The sequence below is a fragment of the Bubalus bubalis genome, chromosome 22 (assembly GCF_019923935.1).
Source record: "Bubalus bubalis isolate 160015118507 breed Murrah chromosome 22, NDDB_SH_1, whole genome shotgun sequence".
NCBI lineage: Eukaryota > Metazoa > Chordata > Mammalia > Artiodactyla > Bovidae > Bubalus > Bubalus bubalis.
In genome coordinates, this window is record NC_059178.1 from 19,788,699 (window position 1) to 19,808,049 (window position 19,351).

Here is a 19,351-nt window from a genome sequence, read left to right on the forward strand (position 1 = left end):
TCACCCTGGCCTCATGATAATAACTGCAATATCTCTGAGAGGTTTTACAAGTGGAGAATTCATAGTCTTGGAAAACCTTAGAGCAGTGAAAAATGGGACATCAAAGTCAAAGGAAGTTCACATGTAAAAGCTACAAACGATTGAAAGATTCCATTCCAGGGAGATTCACTTGACATGTAAATGTTTCATTCACTTAGCAGAGTCATTTCTGAGAAAAAAATTCATATAAAATGAACTTCTTAATGAATCACATTTATACAATTTCCAATTATATAATCATATCTGATTATATAGTAGAAATCTACATTAAGAAAACACTTAATGACAATTGAGACATAAATTTCTAATAAGTGTGCAAAGGTTTAGTATTAACTAGATTTTTGAACCAGAGGAAAGGCCATCTGGGTAATGTTGGTATGAATTTTATACATACACAAATATACATATGTATGATTTAAAGATGCATATATTATATATGGGGCATCCCTGGTGACCCAGACAGTAAAGAATCTGCCTGCAATGCTGGAGACCCAGGTTCAATCGCTGGGTTGGGATGATCCCCTGGAGAAGGGAATGGCAACCCACTCCAGTATTCTTGCCTGGAAAATCCCATGGACAGAGGAGTCTGGTGGGTTACAGTCCATGGGGTCACAAAGAGTCAGACACAACTGAGCGACTAAGCACAGCACAGCTCGTGAATATGTCAGACAAGCTGGTTGTATTCTGTGGATCGGACCCAGATCTTTGTTGCATCTTTTTAATATTTATCTTTGTTTTTAAACAGGTTGTTTGGTATCAAATCAGTCATTCAGACAGACTGTTCCAGCACATGGAAGATCATTGCCAACCCCGACCTGTCCTGGTACCACCACGCCAACCCCATCGTCCTGCTGGTGATGTACTACACGCTGGCCACTCTGATCCGAATCTGGCTGCAGGAGCCCGTTGTAAGGACCAGAAGTTTTCATGGTCTTGTCTGCAAAGTAGCAGGAGACTCCGGGGAAAGGGTTCGTTCCTATCAACTGCTGACTATACTATATCCTGAAATAACTATAGTGTTCTTATCAGAGTGTGTTGTTTCCACACAGAGCCCTAAGCAAGTACAGATTCTATCAGATCAAAGACCAGCTTCCCTGTGTTAGCATCCCCCAGGCTGCTCAGAGGGCTGGTGATGAGTGCAGTGAAGCCTCGTTTTCATTGAGCACTCTCTAGTTGCCAGGCCGGGTGCCGGGCTGTTTACATACAGGTGCTGTACTCATCTTAGAGATGAGGAGACCAAGGGTAGAGAGGTAAATCACACACTTGATGAACAGTAGAAATCAGATTCAAGCCCATGTTTGCTGACAATGCAAGGGTCTCTGACCACCCGGACTGTTGTCATGGCAACTGGAGTTTCCTAAAGCTTAGACCTCTGACCTCTGATGATATGATGGGGATGTCCCCACTCTCGGTGGTGCTGTAACCCCCAGGGTCACAGGGCAGGGCTGAGGACTGGGCTGTTCCCTGTGGGGTTATTCGTAGAATGTGGTACGTTGGGGCACCATCGGGAGGATGGCTTGTGGTCCCTCTCTTTTCCTTTTCAGTGACAGCAACTTCAGTCCCTTTCGTTCTCCCAAAATGACTGTGAGAAGTTTGGCTGTGAGGGAGACAGGTGGCATAGACAGGGCTGCTACGCATCACCTCACGGCCGCATGCCAAGCAGGGTAGGGGATGCTGGGATGGGGGGCAAAGGTGAGATCCTAGGCTGGCACCTGCTCCCCTCCAGCTCCATCCATGTGGTCAGCAGCCAGGCCACCAGTGTGTACTGAGAGCGAGCCAGCATCTCAGAACCCCACCTGGGGCCACAGGTAGAGCATTGGCCCAGAGGAAGTGAGGGGCTGAACGTTTTACAAGAAGAAAGGCAGCCCCCAAATACGTGAGCAGCCGACGGCACAGGCGTCCTTGTTTGCCGGGGGTCTGCCTGCCTCCCTCTGTGTAGGGACCCTCACCCTGGCCCACAGTACAGGCGTCCTGTTTGCAGGGGTCTCAGGTCTCACTTTCCCTGGACCCCGAGACGGCAGTGGTGACAGGATGATTCCAGGCTCACAGAGAATCCCAGTCGCCTTGGTTACCTTTTCCTCCGAGCCTCTTCTAAGATATGAGGGCGCCAGTAGACCCTTACAGTGTTGCTGTGTTTCCTTCCTGCACAAACACACGGGTATGGGTACATGTAGACACACACAGAAAACTGTGCAAAAGAAGTTAAAATGTGAGAACTACTCTGAACAACGTCGTAGGCAATGATCGAAATGACCTTAATGCCTTCGGGTTCGAAAGAGTCCCCGGTGCCCCTGGCTTTCCCTTGGTGCCTCAGGCAGTAGCTGCTGGGCTGTTCCAGCCTCTCGGGCCCCGGAGACTCTCGACCTCCTTGGCCCCAGGCTGTCCAGGAACCAGGGAAGGCAGAGAGTGGGAAGGACAGGCCACATTCCAGGCCACACAGTCCACAGCAGGTCCTACTCTATAGCGTCTGCGGGTGTGTGCAGAGCAGGGTCTCATTCATACCAGATCGACCCATGGAGGGGTCAGTGTTTTAAATGGGGCTGGCACTCAGGACTTCCTCACCAAGGCGGTGATGGAGGGCAGGTGCCTGGCTGTATTAATATCATGGTTCCAGGTGGCCTGGTAGGTTTCATGAAAAACATGAGTTCTGCAGTAAAAGTCTATGACATAAGTTTGAGAAAGAGAAGAACAAGCGTCTGGAGCTGAATGTATGACTCGGGCTCCCTGGGGTCTGGTGCTCTGTGTGGATGCCAGACCCCAGGAATTGGCAGCAACACTGAACGCTGTCCCTCTGTCTGCAGATCAGTGAGTATAAGTGCCCTTTCATGGGGCATCTTTGTTGGAAACCATCCTCAACCACCAAGTGCGTACTGATCCTTCCTCTCTCTATCCATCTCTCCTGGACCAACTGTCTGATTTAGGCCAAGGTTCAATTAGGCGAGTGGCAGTGTTAGGCAGTAGCTGTGTTTTTGCTTAATGTTGCGTGTAAGCTCTAGATGGTTCTGCCTTTAGTGAATGTCTCTTTCATAAGAGTCCCCTGGCAGGTTCCATGGGCAGTTGTGGCCTCTGTGGACCTTGCATGGCCCTCCTTCTGCAGGTCAGAACATACATGGAGGCTCCTAACGGAGCATGGGCACCTGTTCCTGCAATTCACAAGCGAATCTGCTGTCTCTGTGTTTACAGAGTGGGCTTTTGGCCATTTGTGAAGTGTCTGGATGAAAGCCTGTGTAGGGTGTACGTTACTTTACGAGATCAGCACGCGGGGGCAGAGACAAGCAGCTCTGTCTGGGCTCCCAGGCTGCTGAGGGACCTGCTCCGGAAGCAGGGCTTTCCTGTGGGTTATTCTGTGTCTCAGGTGCAGGAAGAGAGGACCAAGGAGGAGGACAGAGCCCTGGCCTGCAGCCCTGCGCCCATCACAGCCGAGAGGAGGCGGAGCCTGTGGTACGCAACCCACTACCCCACGGACGAGAGAAAAGTAAGCCGCCAGGACAGGGGTTGTCTCTCATTTATTTTCTGCTTTTTATCATATTGCTGAATACAGGCCATGTAAGTCCACGTGCAAACCCAGGTTGCTAAGTTCACAGGGGCTGTTTGATGTTGAAGGTTAAGGTCAGACAGGGGAGCCCAGTGCTTGGAAAGGAAATCCCAGGCTCTGTCAGACCCAACCTTTTACAGTTCAGTGCTTCCCCCTGAAGCCTCTCAATCCCAGAAAGAGAGAGTGGTCTTAATTTTTAAAGATAATTTTGTCTTTAAAGCAAAACAAAACAAACAAAGCAATCCCTTGGCCCTGGGCAGTGACAGCCTAGGTGCTGGGATGCGCTGTGGAGAGTGATTCTATGTTGGGTCGGCTGCCGTGGTGACCACGACCGCTCACACAGCCACTCATGGGACACCAGCTAGTCTGTGTGGACATGAAGAGGGATCCCCCCTCCCTGTGTCAGGGTCACAGTGTGGGCGCCAGGGCCAAGAGCACGGCTGGGTGATTCTTGAGCTTTTCACCATTTGTTCACTATTTTCAACATGCCCCAGCCACTGACTTGTTACAGTGACCTATTTGCAATGTGGGGACCACAGATGCTCACACTTCTCTCGTGGGGTCATATTAGGAATCAAGCAGGAGATTCTCTGATTGACGCAGTGGCAGAGTTTCTCTAAGACACGTGGTCCCATTTATGCACCTGCCTGTTGTGGGCTGAGAGATGGGGGAAACAGTGAAGGAACTTCTCAGGGCACTGCAGCCTGGAGGAGTAGCCGTGGTGCCCAGGGACCTCTAGTGTCCTGGAGCCCTTTTGTCCCATCACACACGTGCCAGGCCGTCCTGCTCAGGTCACTAAGCCATGATATCCATGGAGACAGCATGGCAGTTTCCAAGGTGAGGGCCATGGACCATGGCTGGGGATTCCCAAGACCCTTCCTGGGATCTACGGGCTCAAAACAATTTTTGTAACAACATTTAAGAGCTCTGCCTTTTGGCTGTGCTGACACTCGCTCTGATGGTACAAGAGCTCCAGCCATAGAAATAGTCTTTGCTTTTCTTAAATCTCAACCTTGGGGCACACGCTTTTTTAATATTCTGAGTGACATCAGTGGAAGACCCCCTGAAGTCCCGATCCCTCGAGGAGAAGTGCTTGGCTGGCGAGTGGACCCAGCTGCCATCTATGTACCACAGGTCTACGTGCAAGAACAGCTGATGGACAGTTTGGGGGGTTCAAGCATGAGCTTTTGGCAGACAATTACTGGAAAATAAATGGAGTGGTCTTTTGAGCCCAACATTAAAGATACGCAAAAGCATGTTTTAATAAGACAACACCATTCTTTTCACTATTTTTTAAAAAAGATAACTATTTAGATAAAATTATTCATGTGAACAAGCCAATTTTTAATGAACGAACAAATGAATATTTTTAATTCTGCAATTTTAATTTCTAGCACAATAGATATTGATGGGTAGGACTCTCATAAGTAAAAGTCTCCAGGATCTTCAGTGATTTTTAAGAAAGTGAGCAAGTTCTGACCCAAAAAGTGAAAGAACCACTAGTTCAGCAGATGCTTGTTATTGAGGAAACTGGACCCCCCAGCTCTAATACAGCTGAAAGTTACAGCCATGTCATAATTCTTCTGTTGTGGACAGTATGCAAATCTTAATCCCAATCCATACTACAAGTCAAATTTTCTTTATTATGAAACTTCAGTTTCTTGAAAAGTCAACACTTTCAGAATCCTACAGACATCTCAAAGGGTCCTAGAAGTCTAAAGTTCAGTTCAGTTCAGTCGCTCAGTCGTGTCTGACTCTTTGCGACCCCATGAATCACAGCACGCCAGGCCTCCCTATCCATCACCAACTCCTGGAGTTCACTCAGACTCACGTCCATCGAGTCAGTGATGCCATCCAGCCATCTCATCCTCTGGCGTCCCCTTCTCCTCTTGCCCCCAATCCCTCCCAGCATCAGAGTCTTTTCCAATGAGTCAACTCTTTGCATGAGGTGGCCAAAGTACTGGAGTTTCAGCTTTAGCATCATTTCTTCCAAAGAAATCCCAGGGCTGATCATCTTTAGGATGCACTGGTTGGATCTCCTTGCAGTCCAAGGGACTCTCAAGAGTCTTCTCCAACACCACAGTTCGAAAGCATCAATTCTTCGGTGCTCAGCCTTCTTCACAGTCCAACTCTCACATCCATACATGACCACTGGAAAAACCATAGCCTTGACTAGACGGACCTTTGTTGGCAAAGTAATGTCTCTGCTTTTGAATATGCTATCTAGGACCAAGCAGCAATTCTGTGAGAACAAAACACTTGAAAAACAACATCAGCTTTTTCAGTCATGTGGTTAGCGACTGCTTGTTTATTGTGATGAAAGACAGCATCAGAAACTGGAAATGTTTACAATAAATAGCAGCCTCCAGCTGCATCATTGTCCCTCTATGTTTTGCACTGTGATGTTAACACACTTGCATGCTCCTGGCTGAAGGATCGAGTGCATGTGTGCTGAGACTTTGTAGCTGTGTGTAAACATCACATCGCTTTCTGCTCACATGCTAACATGCTGTCCTGTATTCCTTTTGCAGCTTTTATCCATGACTCAGGATGACTACAAGCCGTCCGACGTTAGTATACCCTAGAATTCTCATTTCTGCCCACGTCAGTGATGGAAAGGGCACATAAATGGAATTAGCTCCTCTGAGTGTAGTTTAATGCTCTGTAAAATTTTCATACGTTTTTGAATACTATTTTGCAGAAATTATATCTGATTTATTGCTGTTAAAACATTGACTCATATAACATGAGCTCAAGTATAAACATATAAAATGTATTTAAACTTTTAAAAAGCCACATTGGAGGGCTTTTTCTCAAAAGGCATTCTGCTCTGCAGATATGCCTGCTCTATGATTTGAATAAGAAGTCTCACACGTCTGTGGACAGACGTGTATGTGTGTGTGTCTATGTTTATATGTATCTGCATAAATTAAAAATCGTAAAGCCAAAGAGACCAGAGGGAAAAAGTAGGAGAATGTATTTAGTGTACGAGATGCTACAACACGGGAGTTGCAGGATGCAGTGTCAGGGAGAGACCGTGGGGTTGTAGCTAACCTGAGACTTTGCTCGTCCCGAGGGCCATGCGGGGTGTGGGGCAAGTGGGATCAGGGCTGGGGTGGGAGGAGGGGGGAGGGCAGGCAGCAGCTCCAGGCCAGAACCCAGTCTGTCTGGAGATCCTGTAGCTGGAGGCAGGCCGGGAGCTGAGGCTGAAGGGAGACCAGAGCAGGCCCTAAGCCCTCTGCAGCCTTTCTAGGCTTCACGCTTCACACGGAGAGCAGGGGGCATGGCATGGGCGCAGCAGAAGTGGGCTGGCTCAGGTTTGCCTTGTCCTGTGTGACTCTGTGGGGCTGGGTTTGGAGGGCGAGCAGGGCTGTCTTGCTGGCAGGCATCACTGCCCACAGTGCTCAGCTTCCCCTTGGCTCTGCAGCGTCCAGTGTGCCCACCTAGCAGAGCAGAGGAGGGAGGTCTGTGTGGAAAACCAGAGCTGCTGTCCCACTTGCCTTGCCCCACGCCCCCGGCAGGGCCTGCTGGTGACCGTGAACGGCAACCCCGTGGACTACCACACCATCCACCCTAGCCTCCCGCTGGAGAACGGCCCCGCCAAGGCTGACCTGTACTCCACGCCTCAGTACCGCTGGGAGCCTGCCGCTGCCTCCCCCGGTAAGGAGCCTGTGGGACCGCGGCCTGCAGAACTCAGCATCTCTTGTCTTTGGTTTATCCTTCATCGGATGTGGTTCTCTTTCCTTTTGATCTCTAGGAGAGGTTTTTTCCTTCCACAGTCAGTCTGATGAAGCCCATTTCCTTAGATTCTGCCTAGATTTTGCCCCTATATCCTGCTCTGTGCATTCTGTCCTTGGTACAAAATAAGTGACCTAATGGAGGTAAGGGCTTCCCAAGTGGCACTCGGGGTAAAAAAAGAAAAAAAGAAAACAACTGCTTGCCAATGCAGGAGACCTAAGAGACACAGGTTCGATCCCTAGGTTGGGAAAATCCCCTGGAGAAGGGAATGGCAGCACACTCCAGTATTCTTGCCTGGAGAATCCCATGGATAGAGAAGCCTGGTGGGCTGTAGCCCATATGGTCTCAAAGAGTCAGACATGACTGAAGTGACTGAGCACAGTGGGAATGAACTTTGAAAAATAGAAGGTAAAATATTATTTTAAACAAGTCATCTTGTTTGCGGTGTTAAACCTATATGCATATTTGTGTTTTAGTCTTTTTGTAATTTGATTCCACTATTGCGGTCCATAGTTTTGCTGGTTAGTGTATGAATATTTTCTGGAAGAATTTTTTTTTGGCTAATAAGAAAACCAAGAGGCCCAAAACTTTGACTAGACCTTTCTCCCTTTTCCCTCAGTTTATCCTGTTGAAGCACTAGTGGTAAAGAATCCGCCTGCCAATGCAGGAGATGAAAGAGATGTGGGTTTGATCCCAGAGTCAGGAAGATCCCCTGGAAGAGGAAATGGCACCCCATTCCAGTATTCTTGCAGAGAGAATCCCATGGACAAAAGAACCTGGTGGGCTACAGCCCATGGGTCACAAAGAGTCAGACACGACTGAACGACTTAGCACACAACAATCCTGTTGAAAGAGAGCTGCCTATTACTATAGAGGACAAATTTGTGCTTAGGGTTCTTATATGAAATTCACCTATGTGCATAAATTGTTACATAAAATAATCTGTCCCTCTAGAAAAGAAGGAGGAAGATGATGATGAGAAAGAAGAGTTTGAGGAGGAGCGGAGCAGGGAGGAGAAGAGGAGTGTCAAAGTGCACGCCATGGTGTCTGTGTTCCAGTTCATCATGAAGCAGAGCTACATCTGTGCCCTTATCGCCATGATGGTGCGTATGCGCCAGAGTCCTGACTTCTGCTTAGATTCCGCACCACACCTTCCTCTGTCCTTGGGATAACGTTAGCGCTGGCGGGATGGACAGTGCTCAAGCCCCGCTGGCTCCAAGCCCCACTGCCTCCTCCCACCAGCGTGACTTCCTCATCTTCCTGATATCTTGGCAGATAATGGCTGCTTCTGTTAATTTTTCATGGGATCTTTATACTATAGATTTCAAAACCATGTCCTCCTCTATGCCACTTAGCCTGATTTTAAATATTAATACCTGTCTCTCAAATTTAAAAGGACATGTTGGTAGTTTTTCTAAGAGGCTTTGAAGGTATTCACAGTTAACAAAGGCCAGTTTTATTTCTCTCAGATGATGAGGGTTATAGTCACATCTTGGATTTGAGTGAGACTATTCCATTTGATGGAGAAGGCAATGACACCCCACTCCAGCACTCTTGCCTGGAAAATCCCATGGATGGAGGAGCCTGGTAGGCTGCAATCCGTGGGTCGCTAAGAGTCGGAGACAACTGAGCGACTTCACTTTCACTTTTCACTTTCACGCACTGGAGAAGGAAATTGCAACCCACTCCAGTGTGACTTCCCTGGTGGCTCAGTTTGAACTGGAACAAATGCTTACCAGACTGAGCACCAAGCACTGAGTCCCCAAGAGTGTTTTCCGGTTGTGACCATCTTCCCTGGAAGCTCCCCTTAGCAGCAGACTTTTAATCACAGCAGATCTCTTCTTTCTAGGGCGGTCCTAAGCAGCCCGGTCTGTTAGAATGATAGGCGTCTTTATTCAAAAACACACAGTGCGAATATTCCATACCTTCAGATGATCCTAGAACTGCACACAAGAAAGAACATGAAGCAGATTCTACCCCCCAACAACCAAGGGTCGTATATGACTGAGGCCTTAAAAATGAGAGAAGTTTAACAAAACGTTCCCAATTTGTTTTCCTCCCTTTTTCATCCAAACAGGAATAGTGTACAGGGAAAAAAAATTCTCCTGAAATTACAATATCTGTGCAGATTACTCTCCTGGGTCATCCACACAAAAGTGGCAAGGTCAGATCTGAATTTTGTTCTGGGATAAAGGCATTAACTATTACTGACCTTTGATAACGCCAGGCTTCCCTGGTGGCTCAGTGGTAAAGAATCTGCCTGCAATGGAGGGGACCAGGGTTTGATCCTAGGTTGGGAAGATCCCCTGCAGAAGGGAATGACTACCCACCCTAGTATTCTTGCCTGGAAAATTCCATGGACAGAGGAGTCTGGAGGGCTACAGTTCTTGGGGTCACAAAAAGTCAGACACAACTGAGCGACTACCACTTTGATAGCACCATTTCCAAGGAATACTATTTTTCATGAAAATAATTCATGACTTAATAATAGCTGTCAGTTTCTCACTTAATTTTAATAAAAGCAGTTTTAATTTTAATTTCCATTTTTTAATTTCCATATGTTTTAAACAACAATTTTAAATAACTCTGTACTTAAAAAAACTAGCTTTGATTTAGGACACATTTGCAAGTTGCTGAGAGGAAGTATTTGTTCTGTGCTGACTTCATTCATTTATCTTATTTATCTCAATACTTATCTGCTTTCCAGAAGCCAAACAGACACAAAACCTTTCAGACTTTGCAATAACCCTTGAAATTTGTGATAGTCAGGAATACGATTGAACTCAGCCTCAACTAGAAAATATTTTTTAAAAATACGTTTATGTGTTTTTAATTGGAGGATAATTGCTTTACAACATTGTGTTGGTTTCTGCCATACATCAGCATGAATCAGCCGTAGGTATGCATATGTTCCCTCCCTCTTGAACTTCCCTCCCACCTGCCACCCCATCCCACCCTTCTAGATTGTCACAGAGGCCTTTTCACAGAAATTTGGTATTGAAGATTATGGTAAAAGAGGATAGATTTCTTGAGGTTAATGATATTCATAAGTCTGACTTTCTAGAATGTTCTGGAAGCTACCCTTTGAGATGTGTTCTAGGTCTGCCGGGGTTTGGTGTGACTGGAGGATGTCCTGCCCCCTACAGGACAGAAGCTGAGGCTGGGCTCTCTGTTAGCCTGGCTTTACTACTGGGGTGCAGACACCTTACACCTCCTCCTGCGATTCCCTGATTCCTATCACGTCTGTCTTCCCGATGGGTGGGCTAAGGGGACCCCTGAAGCCAGCTCATCTGCTGACCCTGTGGTCCCACAGCTTCCGTTTCTGAGCCCAGCTTGGCCACACTCACCCAGCACCCGGGAAAAATAGCCGACCCCAAGCTGATTTGGAAGAATGAAGGAGGAAGCACTTAGGGTTGCGTTTCATCCAGCAGATCCAGTGAAAAGGAAGACATCTGGGCTGGAGGGCAAAGGGCACAGAGTGAAGCCATCCCCACCCTCGCTTGACCCTCTTCCCTCCAGGAGGTTGAGGGCAGTGTCGGCTCACAGGGCAGCCTTTCTGCCTGCTTCGTCCCCTATGCAGCTGGGACGTTTCCCCCACAGTTTTACCATGATCCTCCTCCTAGTGTGAATGTCACTGAACTTTTCCTTGTAGACCACGTCTAACTCAGCAGAGTGGGGACTGTATCATGTACTGATTGCCCCGCTTTCTCGCCCTCTCCCCCTGGAGGCCTGGAGCATCACCTACCACAGCTGGCTGACCTTCGTGCTGCTCATCTGGTCCTGCACTCTGTGGATGATCCGCAACCGGAGGAAGTATGCTATGATCAGCTCCCCCTTCATGGTTGTCTATGGAAACCTGCTGCTCATACTGCAGTACATATGGAGCTTTGAGCTCCCTGAGATTAAAAAGGTCCCAGGTTTCTTAGAAAAGAAGGAGCCGGGGGAGCTCGCCTCAAAGGTAAGGGGGCAGGGGAAAAAGGGGCAGGGCATTCAGACAAAACAATGGTAATCAAAACAGTCATATCCAAGCAGGAATGTGCAAAAGTAGGTTCCAAGTATTCAATGCTCCTTGAAATCATTATTTTTTTTTTCCCTTGCCCTCAAGAAAATGTTAATATAAATGTGTGGGCACTTAGAAAAACTACCCCTTCAGCTTCCAGAAAACAATGGGAGGATTCAGGGACTCTGTTTGCTGGGATGAAATGTTCTCTTCCCCCCATTTCTGTGGATGTCTTCAAAATAAGGAGAAACACTGTAGAAGTAACAGGGCTCATAGAAGAAATACATCTTCCTCTTCTACTTGTGCTGAGGTCCCAGGCAGGAAGGAGACCCCTGGCCCATGTCGGTTTCCAGCCCAGGTGGTCCTGTGCCTCTTCCTGGAGTGTCCCAGGCATGAAGGCACCCCTGGCACTGGACCGCACGCCAGCGTCCTCAGGAAGGGAGATTTAAAAGCTGGCAACTTTCAGATGCAATGTAGTGGGTGCCTGACTGTCTTGAGTGGATGGGCTTATGCAGCGTGCTCCCTCTGAAGGGTGGGGAAGCATAGTCGTGGTTGAACATGCTTACAATTCAGAGGCATGATGCTCTGATCCCTATTGTCTCCTTCCAGATTCTGTTCACCATCACATTCTGGCTGCTGCTGAGACAGCACCTCACAGAGCAGAAAGCTCTCCAAGAAAAGGAAGCTCTTCTGTCTGAGGTCAAAATCGGAAGTCAGGAAAGTGAAGAAAAAGGTAATTAGTGCGCGCAGTGTGACTGGAAGAAGGGCCCCAGAGGACATCCCTGGAGGTTCTGCCCCAGACCAGAGGGAGTCCAGGCGTGGATATGAGCGGATAGATGACCGCGTCCCAGGGCTGAATTCCTGCCCACATGGGTGTCCACTGGAGCTGCAGAAACCCTGGGTCATTTGATACACACAAAAGTGATCCCCACTGCAGGGCATTCCCTGGGTCCCCCAAGGTCACAGCTTCTTGAGAGTTAGTACCAAGAGAATGACTCAGATCTCCCAAATTCAAATCCTCTCGCCTTTTCAAAAACGAATGTACCACAAAGTCAAAAAAAAAAGGAAGATGATGTTTTGATGATCACTTCTGTAGTTTTAGACCCCATTCCATGGGTCAAATGAGAGTCAAAAACCAACTCATCTTTTTCTTATAGTTTCTCATTTAGACCTAAACATTGGTTGTTTTTCAGCAACAAAAGTCTTTAATGTTTGAATCTTGACTATTTGAGTTTGGATGTCTGTTAACACAGTGATTAAATTCACCAGTTACTTTATGTAAAGAACAGTTCATTTAAGAACAACAGTTACTCTGACCTCTCACCCCATGTGCATTCCCCTCACTCTGTCGATCTCCTGGTCATTTGAATAAGTTATTCAAATGATAGGTCACCTTAGGACCACAAAGATGAGTCCTATATGTTAGCAAATTTTAAAGTAAGACCAAATAAGCTTTTACTTCCAATGCATAAAACTATTTTAAATTTAGTTAAATTACAATTAGTCCTGAAACCTAATTTAAATTATATTTGGCTTCCACTCAATTTTTTCATTCTATAAAATCATACTTTCTGGTTAACAGTATTACCAATAACTCAGATTCAATAAAAGACTGCTAGAGGCACACTGCAGTCAGAATCTGAAATTGTCAGAGTTAGTTCGGTTTGTGTTATTGTTGTCTGTTTATTTCTCTTGATCCTACAGTAATTATAACTATTGGACAATGCAAGTGAAATAGGTATTATGAAAAGCTGTATAAAAGTATAACAAAATGTGTTTCTTTTATGTTTCAGGGAGGTTAGGAAAGTGGACTATGATTAGTTCTATAAATTCTGCCTTGTTTATTAGAACTGTCTAAAATTATTTTAAATCATATGGTAATTTCCAAAGTGTGTGGCACCCACCTCACATGGGTAAGAGTGTGTGGTTCTGGTCCAGAGACCAGCTGCTCGTAACAGCAGGGTCTTCTGTCTTGAAGATGATGAACAGGACTTACAGGTGGACAGGGAGGCTCAGGAGAAGGAGGAAGAAGAGGAGCCGAAGGAGGAGCAGCAGGAGCGGAGAGAGGAAGAGGAAGAGGAAGAAGCAGACGAGCAGGACGTGATGAAGGTGCTAGGGAACCTGGTGGTGGCCCTGTTCATCAAGTACTGGATCTACGTCTGCGGGGGGATGTTCTTCTTCGTCAGCTTCGAGGGTAAAATCGTGATGTACAAGATCATCTACATGGTGCTCTTCCTCTTCTGTGTGGCCCTGTATCAGGTGGGTTGCCATCCTTGCGTCTGTCCAGGGGTATGCCTGAGCTTCCTTCGGTGAGGCTCTGAGTTACTGTGACCTCACGAACACATCATATAAAGGGGTCAATGAGATTCAAACATTACAGGCCAGGAATCCTAAAGTGAGGAGTGAGCCCCTTCCACCTGTTCACTAATATGAATTGTTAGGTTCTTAAAAAGTCAGAAAATTGGTTAGGGTGGCTTCCTTGTCTTGTACAGATGAAGGGATAAAGAAGATGTGGTATATTTATACAACGTAATATTACTTAACCATAAAAAGAATGAAATAGGGCCATTGGCAGCAACATAGATGGACCTAGAGATTATCATACTAAGTGAAGTAAATCAGACAGAGAAAGACAAATACCATAGGATATCACTTACAGGTGGAATCTAAAATACAGCACAAATTAACGTATTTCCAAAACAGAAACAGACCTACAGACATAGAGAACAGACTTATAGTTAACCTAAAGGGAAAGTGGGAGTAGGGATAAAATTGGAATTTGAGATGAACATATACATACTACTGTCTATAAAAGAGATAAACAAAGACCTACAGAATAACATAGGGAACTATACCCAGATTTTGTAATAACCTATAAAAAAAAAGAATCTATACATATATTATATATCTAATACCTACAGCTGAATCACTTTGCTATACATCTGAAACTAACACAACGTGCGTGCGTGCCAAGTTGCTTTGGTTGTGTCTGACTGTGACCCTAATGACTGTAGCCGCCAGGCTCCTCTGTCCGTGGGATTCTCCAGGCAAGAATACTGGAGTGGGTTGCCATTTCCTCCTCCAGGGGATCTTCCTGATCCAGGGATCAAACCCACATCTCCTGTATTGGCAGACAGGTTCTTTACCATCTGAGCCACAAGGGAAGCCCTCAGATTCCAATCTACGTTGTCCCAACTCTATGAGCAGGATGGCCTCAAAAACTGAAAATGAACTTGACTTTGCTTTCAGACATGTGTGAATGGAATCACCTGTTTTTGTTGAATGGAGCAGGTATTTTTGTGCGTTTTCCGCTAACATGCTTCTTCCTCGTTTGCTGTTCACCCTCTGACTCACAGGTGCACTATGAATGGTGGAGGCGGATCCTGAAGTACTTCTGGATGTCGGTGGTTATCTACACGATGCTGGTGCTTATCTTTATATACACATATCAGTTTGAAAACTTCCCAGGCTTGTGGCAAAACATGACCGGACTGAAAAAAGAAAAGTAAGTAACTGTGCTGGAGAGCAGGGTGGAAAGTGACCCACCGGGTGAAGTCGAAAGGGCGTGTTGTTCCAAACACCTTGCCAGGAAGGAGGTTTTAGTAAAACCTGACGTCATCACTGGCTGTGAGTTCCTCCAGAACAGAGCTCATTGGTCTTGGTTTTTTGGGCTTCTCATGACCTAGGCCTGAGCTTTTGCACATAATAGGTACTCAGTACTCAGTGGAGAAGGCAATGGCACCCCACTCCAGCACTCTTGCCTGGAAAATCCCATGGACGGAGGAGCCTGGTGGGCTGCAGTCCATGGGCTCGCTAGGAGTCGGACACGACTGAGCGACTTCACTTTCACTTTTCACTCTCATGCATTGGAGAAGGAAATGGCAACCCACTCCAGTGTTCTTGCCTGGAGAATCCTAGGGACGGGGGAGCCTGGTGGGCTGCCACCTATGGAGTCGCACAGAGTTGGACATGACTGAAGTGACTCAGCAGCAGCAGCAGCAGCAGGTACTCAGTAAGAATTGACTGGAAAGTAAATTCTCAGCCCCTTATTAATGAAATGGCTTTTTCTAGTGTTTCATGTGAAGCTCCCCTGCCTGGCTCCTTACAGTCATGTGGTCTCCCTTCCTAACCAGAGGCTTGTAACACAGAGCATCAGCCTCCCTCCCTGATGGAGCCGGTGCTGAGATTCTAAGGAGTTGTTGTTCAGTTGCTCAGTTGTGTCTGACTCTTTGCAACCCCCTGGACTGCAGCACGCCAGGCTTCCCTGTCCTTCACCATCTCCCGGAGTTTGCTCAAACTCATGCCCATTGAATGGGTGATGCCATCCAACCATCTCATCCTCTCTCATCCCCTTCTCCTCCTGCCCTCAATCTTTCCCAGCCTCAAGGTCTTTTTCATTGAGTTGGGGCTTCCCATCAGGTGGCCAAAGACTTGAAGCTTCAGCTTCAGCATCAGTCCTTTCCATGAATATTCAGGGATGATTTCCTTTAGGATTGACTGGTTTATCCCATTGCTGTTCAAGGAACTCTCAAGGAGTGGTTGGCCATGGAAACTAGCAGTGATGGTCTCTTTCTCATGCATGAAATAGACAGGACTCCAGCCTTTTCTACTCTGTTCCTCTAAACTTCCTAAATTCCTTTGGAAATCAAACCAGGACTGGGCATAGAGCTAAGTGTCCAGAGGAGGAGGCATAGAGCCAAATGTCCAGAGGAGGAAGCATAGAGCTGAGCACCTTGCCTGAGCCAGACACTCTTGTGCACCTGAATATCAACTGGAAGCCAGAGGGAGTCTGAGTCCAGTGGAGTTTACATTCTAGGACAGGAGACAAACCAAAAAGCCTACTTTATGTGAAATAAATTACAAACTGACACATCTGTGAAGAAAATGAAAACAAGCCGAGGTAGTGAACAATGGGGACACAATAGCTAGAGATGGAGTGGTTCAGGCAGGCTTCCCTGAGGAGGTGTCATTTTTAATTTTTTGGCTGCAGCACTTGGCATGTGGAATCTTAGTTCCCTGACCAGCCGGATTTCCCATGCTCTCGGCAGTAAAAGTGCCGAGTCTTAACCACTGGACCACCAGGGAAGTCCCAGGAGATGTCATTTAAACTCTTGAAGAATAAGAAGGAGCTTGTCTTTAGAAAACTGGGTTGGGAGCTGAGAGCTGGAAGAACATTCCAGGAAAAGAGGACAGCAAATGCAAAGGGCCTGTGGCGGGACAGGGGTTAGTGAGTGTGCTGAACAGCAGGCAGGCTCCCCTGCAGGGAGGGTGAAGGTCAGCCAGGCGCCTGGAGCTGCAGGGATCCTAGGTGATGATGGTTTGTGTCTCATTCTCAGTGAAATGTCAAGTCTTTAAAGCACCCTTGACTGGCAGAGAAAGCAGTGATGTGTGGGGGCAGGAATAGACACAGCCAGGTGGCCAGCCAGCAGTGGTGGCAGGGGAGGTCCTGTGATCGAGGATGGCGGCCTCACCTAGAATAGGAGGCACCAGAGAGGAAACAAGAGCACAGATTCAGGAGATGAGGGTGAAGGGATGTGGATGGTGAAGACAGGAAAGTGTGTTGGGGGAGGGGATGTCCTGACTTGGGCATTTTGCACAAGGTGGACGGTTGTGCCGGGGAAGACCAGGGTGGGGAGTGGGCGAGAACAGCTTAGCTGCTTCAGGAATATGGGGAAATGGAGACTTCTGTCTTGAAAATGTTCAGTATGAAATCACAGAGAAATAGCTGATTCTGGTGGACATTTGGGTGCGAGAGCCCGCCGGGGAAACCCACCCTGTTTCACAGGCTGGAGGACCTTGGCCTGAAGCAGTTCACGGTGGCCGAGCTGTTCACGCGCATCTTCATCCCCACCTCCTTCCTCCTGGTCTGCATCCTGCACCTGCACTACTTCCACGACCGATTCCTGGAGCTCACCGACCTGAAGTCCATCCCCAGCAAGGAGGACAGCGCTGTCTATAGGTGAGCGCATGCAAGCTCAGCCAGACCCTCCCGTCCTCTCACTGAGAATCTCACCCTGTACTTGCCATGACAGTCAGCCTCTGAGTGGGAAAAAATGAGAAAAAATGTGGAGTATTTGATTGCACTTTATGAAATAGTAGGTAGTGCTTTGGGTTTCCTAGGTGGTGCTCGTGGTAAAGAACCTGCCTGCCAGTGCGGGAGACATAAGAGACAAAAGTTTGATCCCTGGGTCAGGAAGATTCCCTGGAGTAGGAAATGGGAACCCAATCCAGTATCCTTGCCTGGAGAATCCCATGGACAGAGGAGCCTGGTGGGCTACAGTCCATGGGGTCGCAGAGTTGGACATGACTGATCAACTTAGCATGCACGCGGGTAGTGATTTGTGACATTTCATGGGTGATCTTAACAGGCGTGTGAGTTGGTCCAGAGGAGCTGTGCAGACTGAGGTTCCTTTGCGGTGGTAATGTGTCTTTCGTATCCGGGGTGGTAGGGTGTTTTTAGAACGTTTACAGAATCTGGCTAAATTCAGAGGGTGACTTTTCTGTTGCACTGACAGGTAGTAAGGAAGTCTCTATGAGTGAAAGCGGAGTACAGAATTCTCCCTTCTGTTTCGGGAAGGAAGGACCTCAGCTGAAAGGTTCTGCCGTCTGCGAGTAACCAGAGTAACATTTAAGGAAAGAGCGAAGGCAGTGTTTTCTGCCACCAGTTCACTGTTGCTGTCTTCCATCAATAAATACGAATACAAAGTGTTTCCAAGTAGCTGATGGGATCTGTCTCGCCCTGGCCATGTGTGTGGAGCCACAGTCGGTCAGCACACATCCATAGGCCTGCTCCATCTCAGGAACATTACAGGCATTTGTCTAATTAGCCTTGATACAGATTTTCCTCTCTGCTTCACATAATAGCCTGTGATTCAGCTTCTGGAAAACCCTTGTTGTGTAGATGAGGGAGCAAAGTGCTGCCTTCAGAGGAACACAGACACCACAGGTGAAAATTCCCGAGCCCCTTCTCAAGGGAAACAGTGAGTCCACGGAAAGAAGATGAAGCAGTAATTCATTAGGCACAGTTCATGAAATGTCAGACTGTGAACATTCTGCTGTGCTGGGGGTGGTCGTTCTTCGGTCACCCAGTCATGTCTGACTCTTTGTGACCCCATGGACTGCAGCACGCCAGGCTTCCTTCCTTCACTTTCTCCCAGAGTTTGCTCAACTCATGTCCATTGAGTCGGTGATGCCATCCAATCATCTCATCCTCTGTCACCCGCTTCTCCTCTACCCTCAATCTTTCCCAGCATCAGGGTCTTTTCCAATGAGTCACCTCTTCACATCAGGTGGCCAAAGTCTTGGAGCTTCAGCAGTCCTTCCAATGAATATTCAAGGTTGATTTCCCTTAAGATTGACTGGTGGAATTATGGAAAACTGAATGTGTTGAACAGGGTTTCCTTAAGTATGTAAACGTGATTTAATTATGTGGCTTCTGAAAAAGGATAGCAGGATGTGTCCTCCTGTTTTCCTCTACTGTCCAGCCAGCCCATAACCCCCTCACCTGGCTGGACAGGATGGAGGCCCTGTGGTCTGGTCAGTCTGAGGCCATGGCTGGCCCTCCTCTGGCCAAGGCTCAGCCCCTAGCACCCCCTGAACTGTTACTTTTCCAAGAGAATGTAAAGGGCGAGGCAAGAATGAGTAATGTCAGTAGTATGCATGGTTTCGGGTCATGGGATTTCATTTTTGGTTCTGTGAAAAGAGGAGTTCAAAGGACTCATCCAAGTTTGGTATTTAGGGATTTCATGCAGGAGTTTCATATAAAAGGCCCCAAATTTCTACCTGGAGCATGGGGCGTGTATCCCATCTTTTTCACAACTCTTTTCCATTGTAGTGTTTTCCTTACTAGTGATTTTTAGTCCCTAGGACCCTAGTAAGTCAAAATGATGAAGAAAGAGGTCTTTTCAGAATTGGATTGACTGTCATGCTTTGCCTTCTCTGTTCCTTCCCCCTTAGTAAATGCTACAACAACAACAACAAAAAAAAAACCAAAAATCCCAAATTAGGAATGATCAGTGCATTTTATCCCTTGCATTGAT

At 47.2% G+C, this 19,351-nt stretch overlaps 1 protein-coding gene across 8 annotated transcripts in view; it reads left to right on the forward strand.

Annotated features, from left to right (window-relative positions):
• PIEZO2 (piezo type mechanosensitive ion channel component 2) overlaps positions 1–19,351 on the forward strand; it is a 252,233-nt gene that overhangs the window by 168,528 nt on the left and 64,354 nt on the right. For 5 of the 8 annotated variants that reach the window (XM_044934790.2, XM_006066254.4, XM_044934792.2 and 2 more), the window contains 10 exons: positions 785–1,007; positions 3,395–3,514; positions 6,106–6,144; positions 7,096–7,234; positions 8,267–8,415; positions 11,040–11,270; positions 11,922–12,045; positions 13,291–13,571; positions 14,669–14,817; positions 17,098–17,271. In XM_044934790.2, the coding sequence (XP_044790725.1) occupies positions 785–1,007; positions 3,395–3,514; positions 6,106–6,144; positions 7,096–7,234; positions 8,267–8,415; positions 11,040–11,270; positions 11,922–12,045; positions 13,291–13,571; positions 14,669–14,817; positions 17,098–17,271 (1,629 nt within the window). The remainder of the gene's footprint in view (positions 1–784; positions 1,008–3,394; positions 3,515–6,105; positions 6,145–7,095; positions 7,235–8,266; positions 8,416–11,039; positions 11,271–11,921; positions 12,046–13,290; positions 13,572–14,668; positions 14,818–17,097; positions 17,272–19,351) is intronic. The other 3 variants (XM_044934794.2, XM_044934791.2, XM_006066255.4) reach the window with 1 other exon arrangement.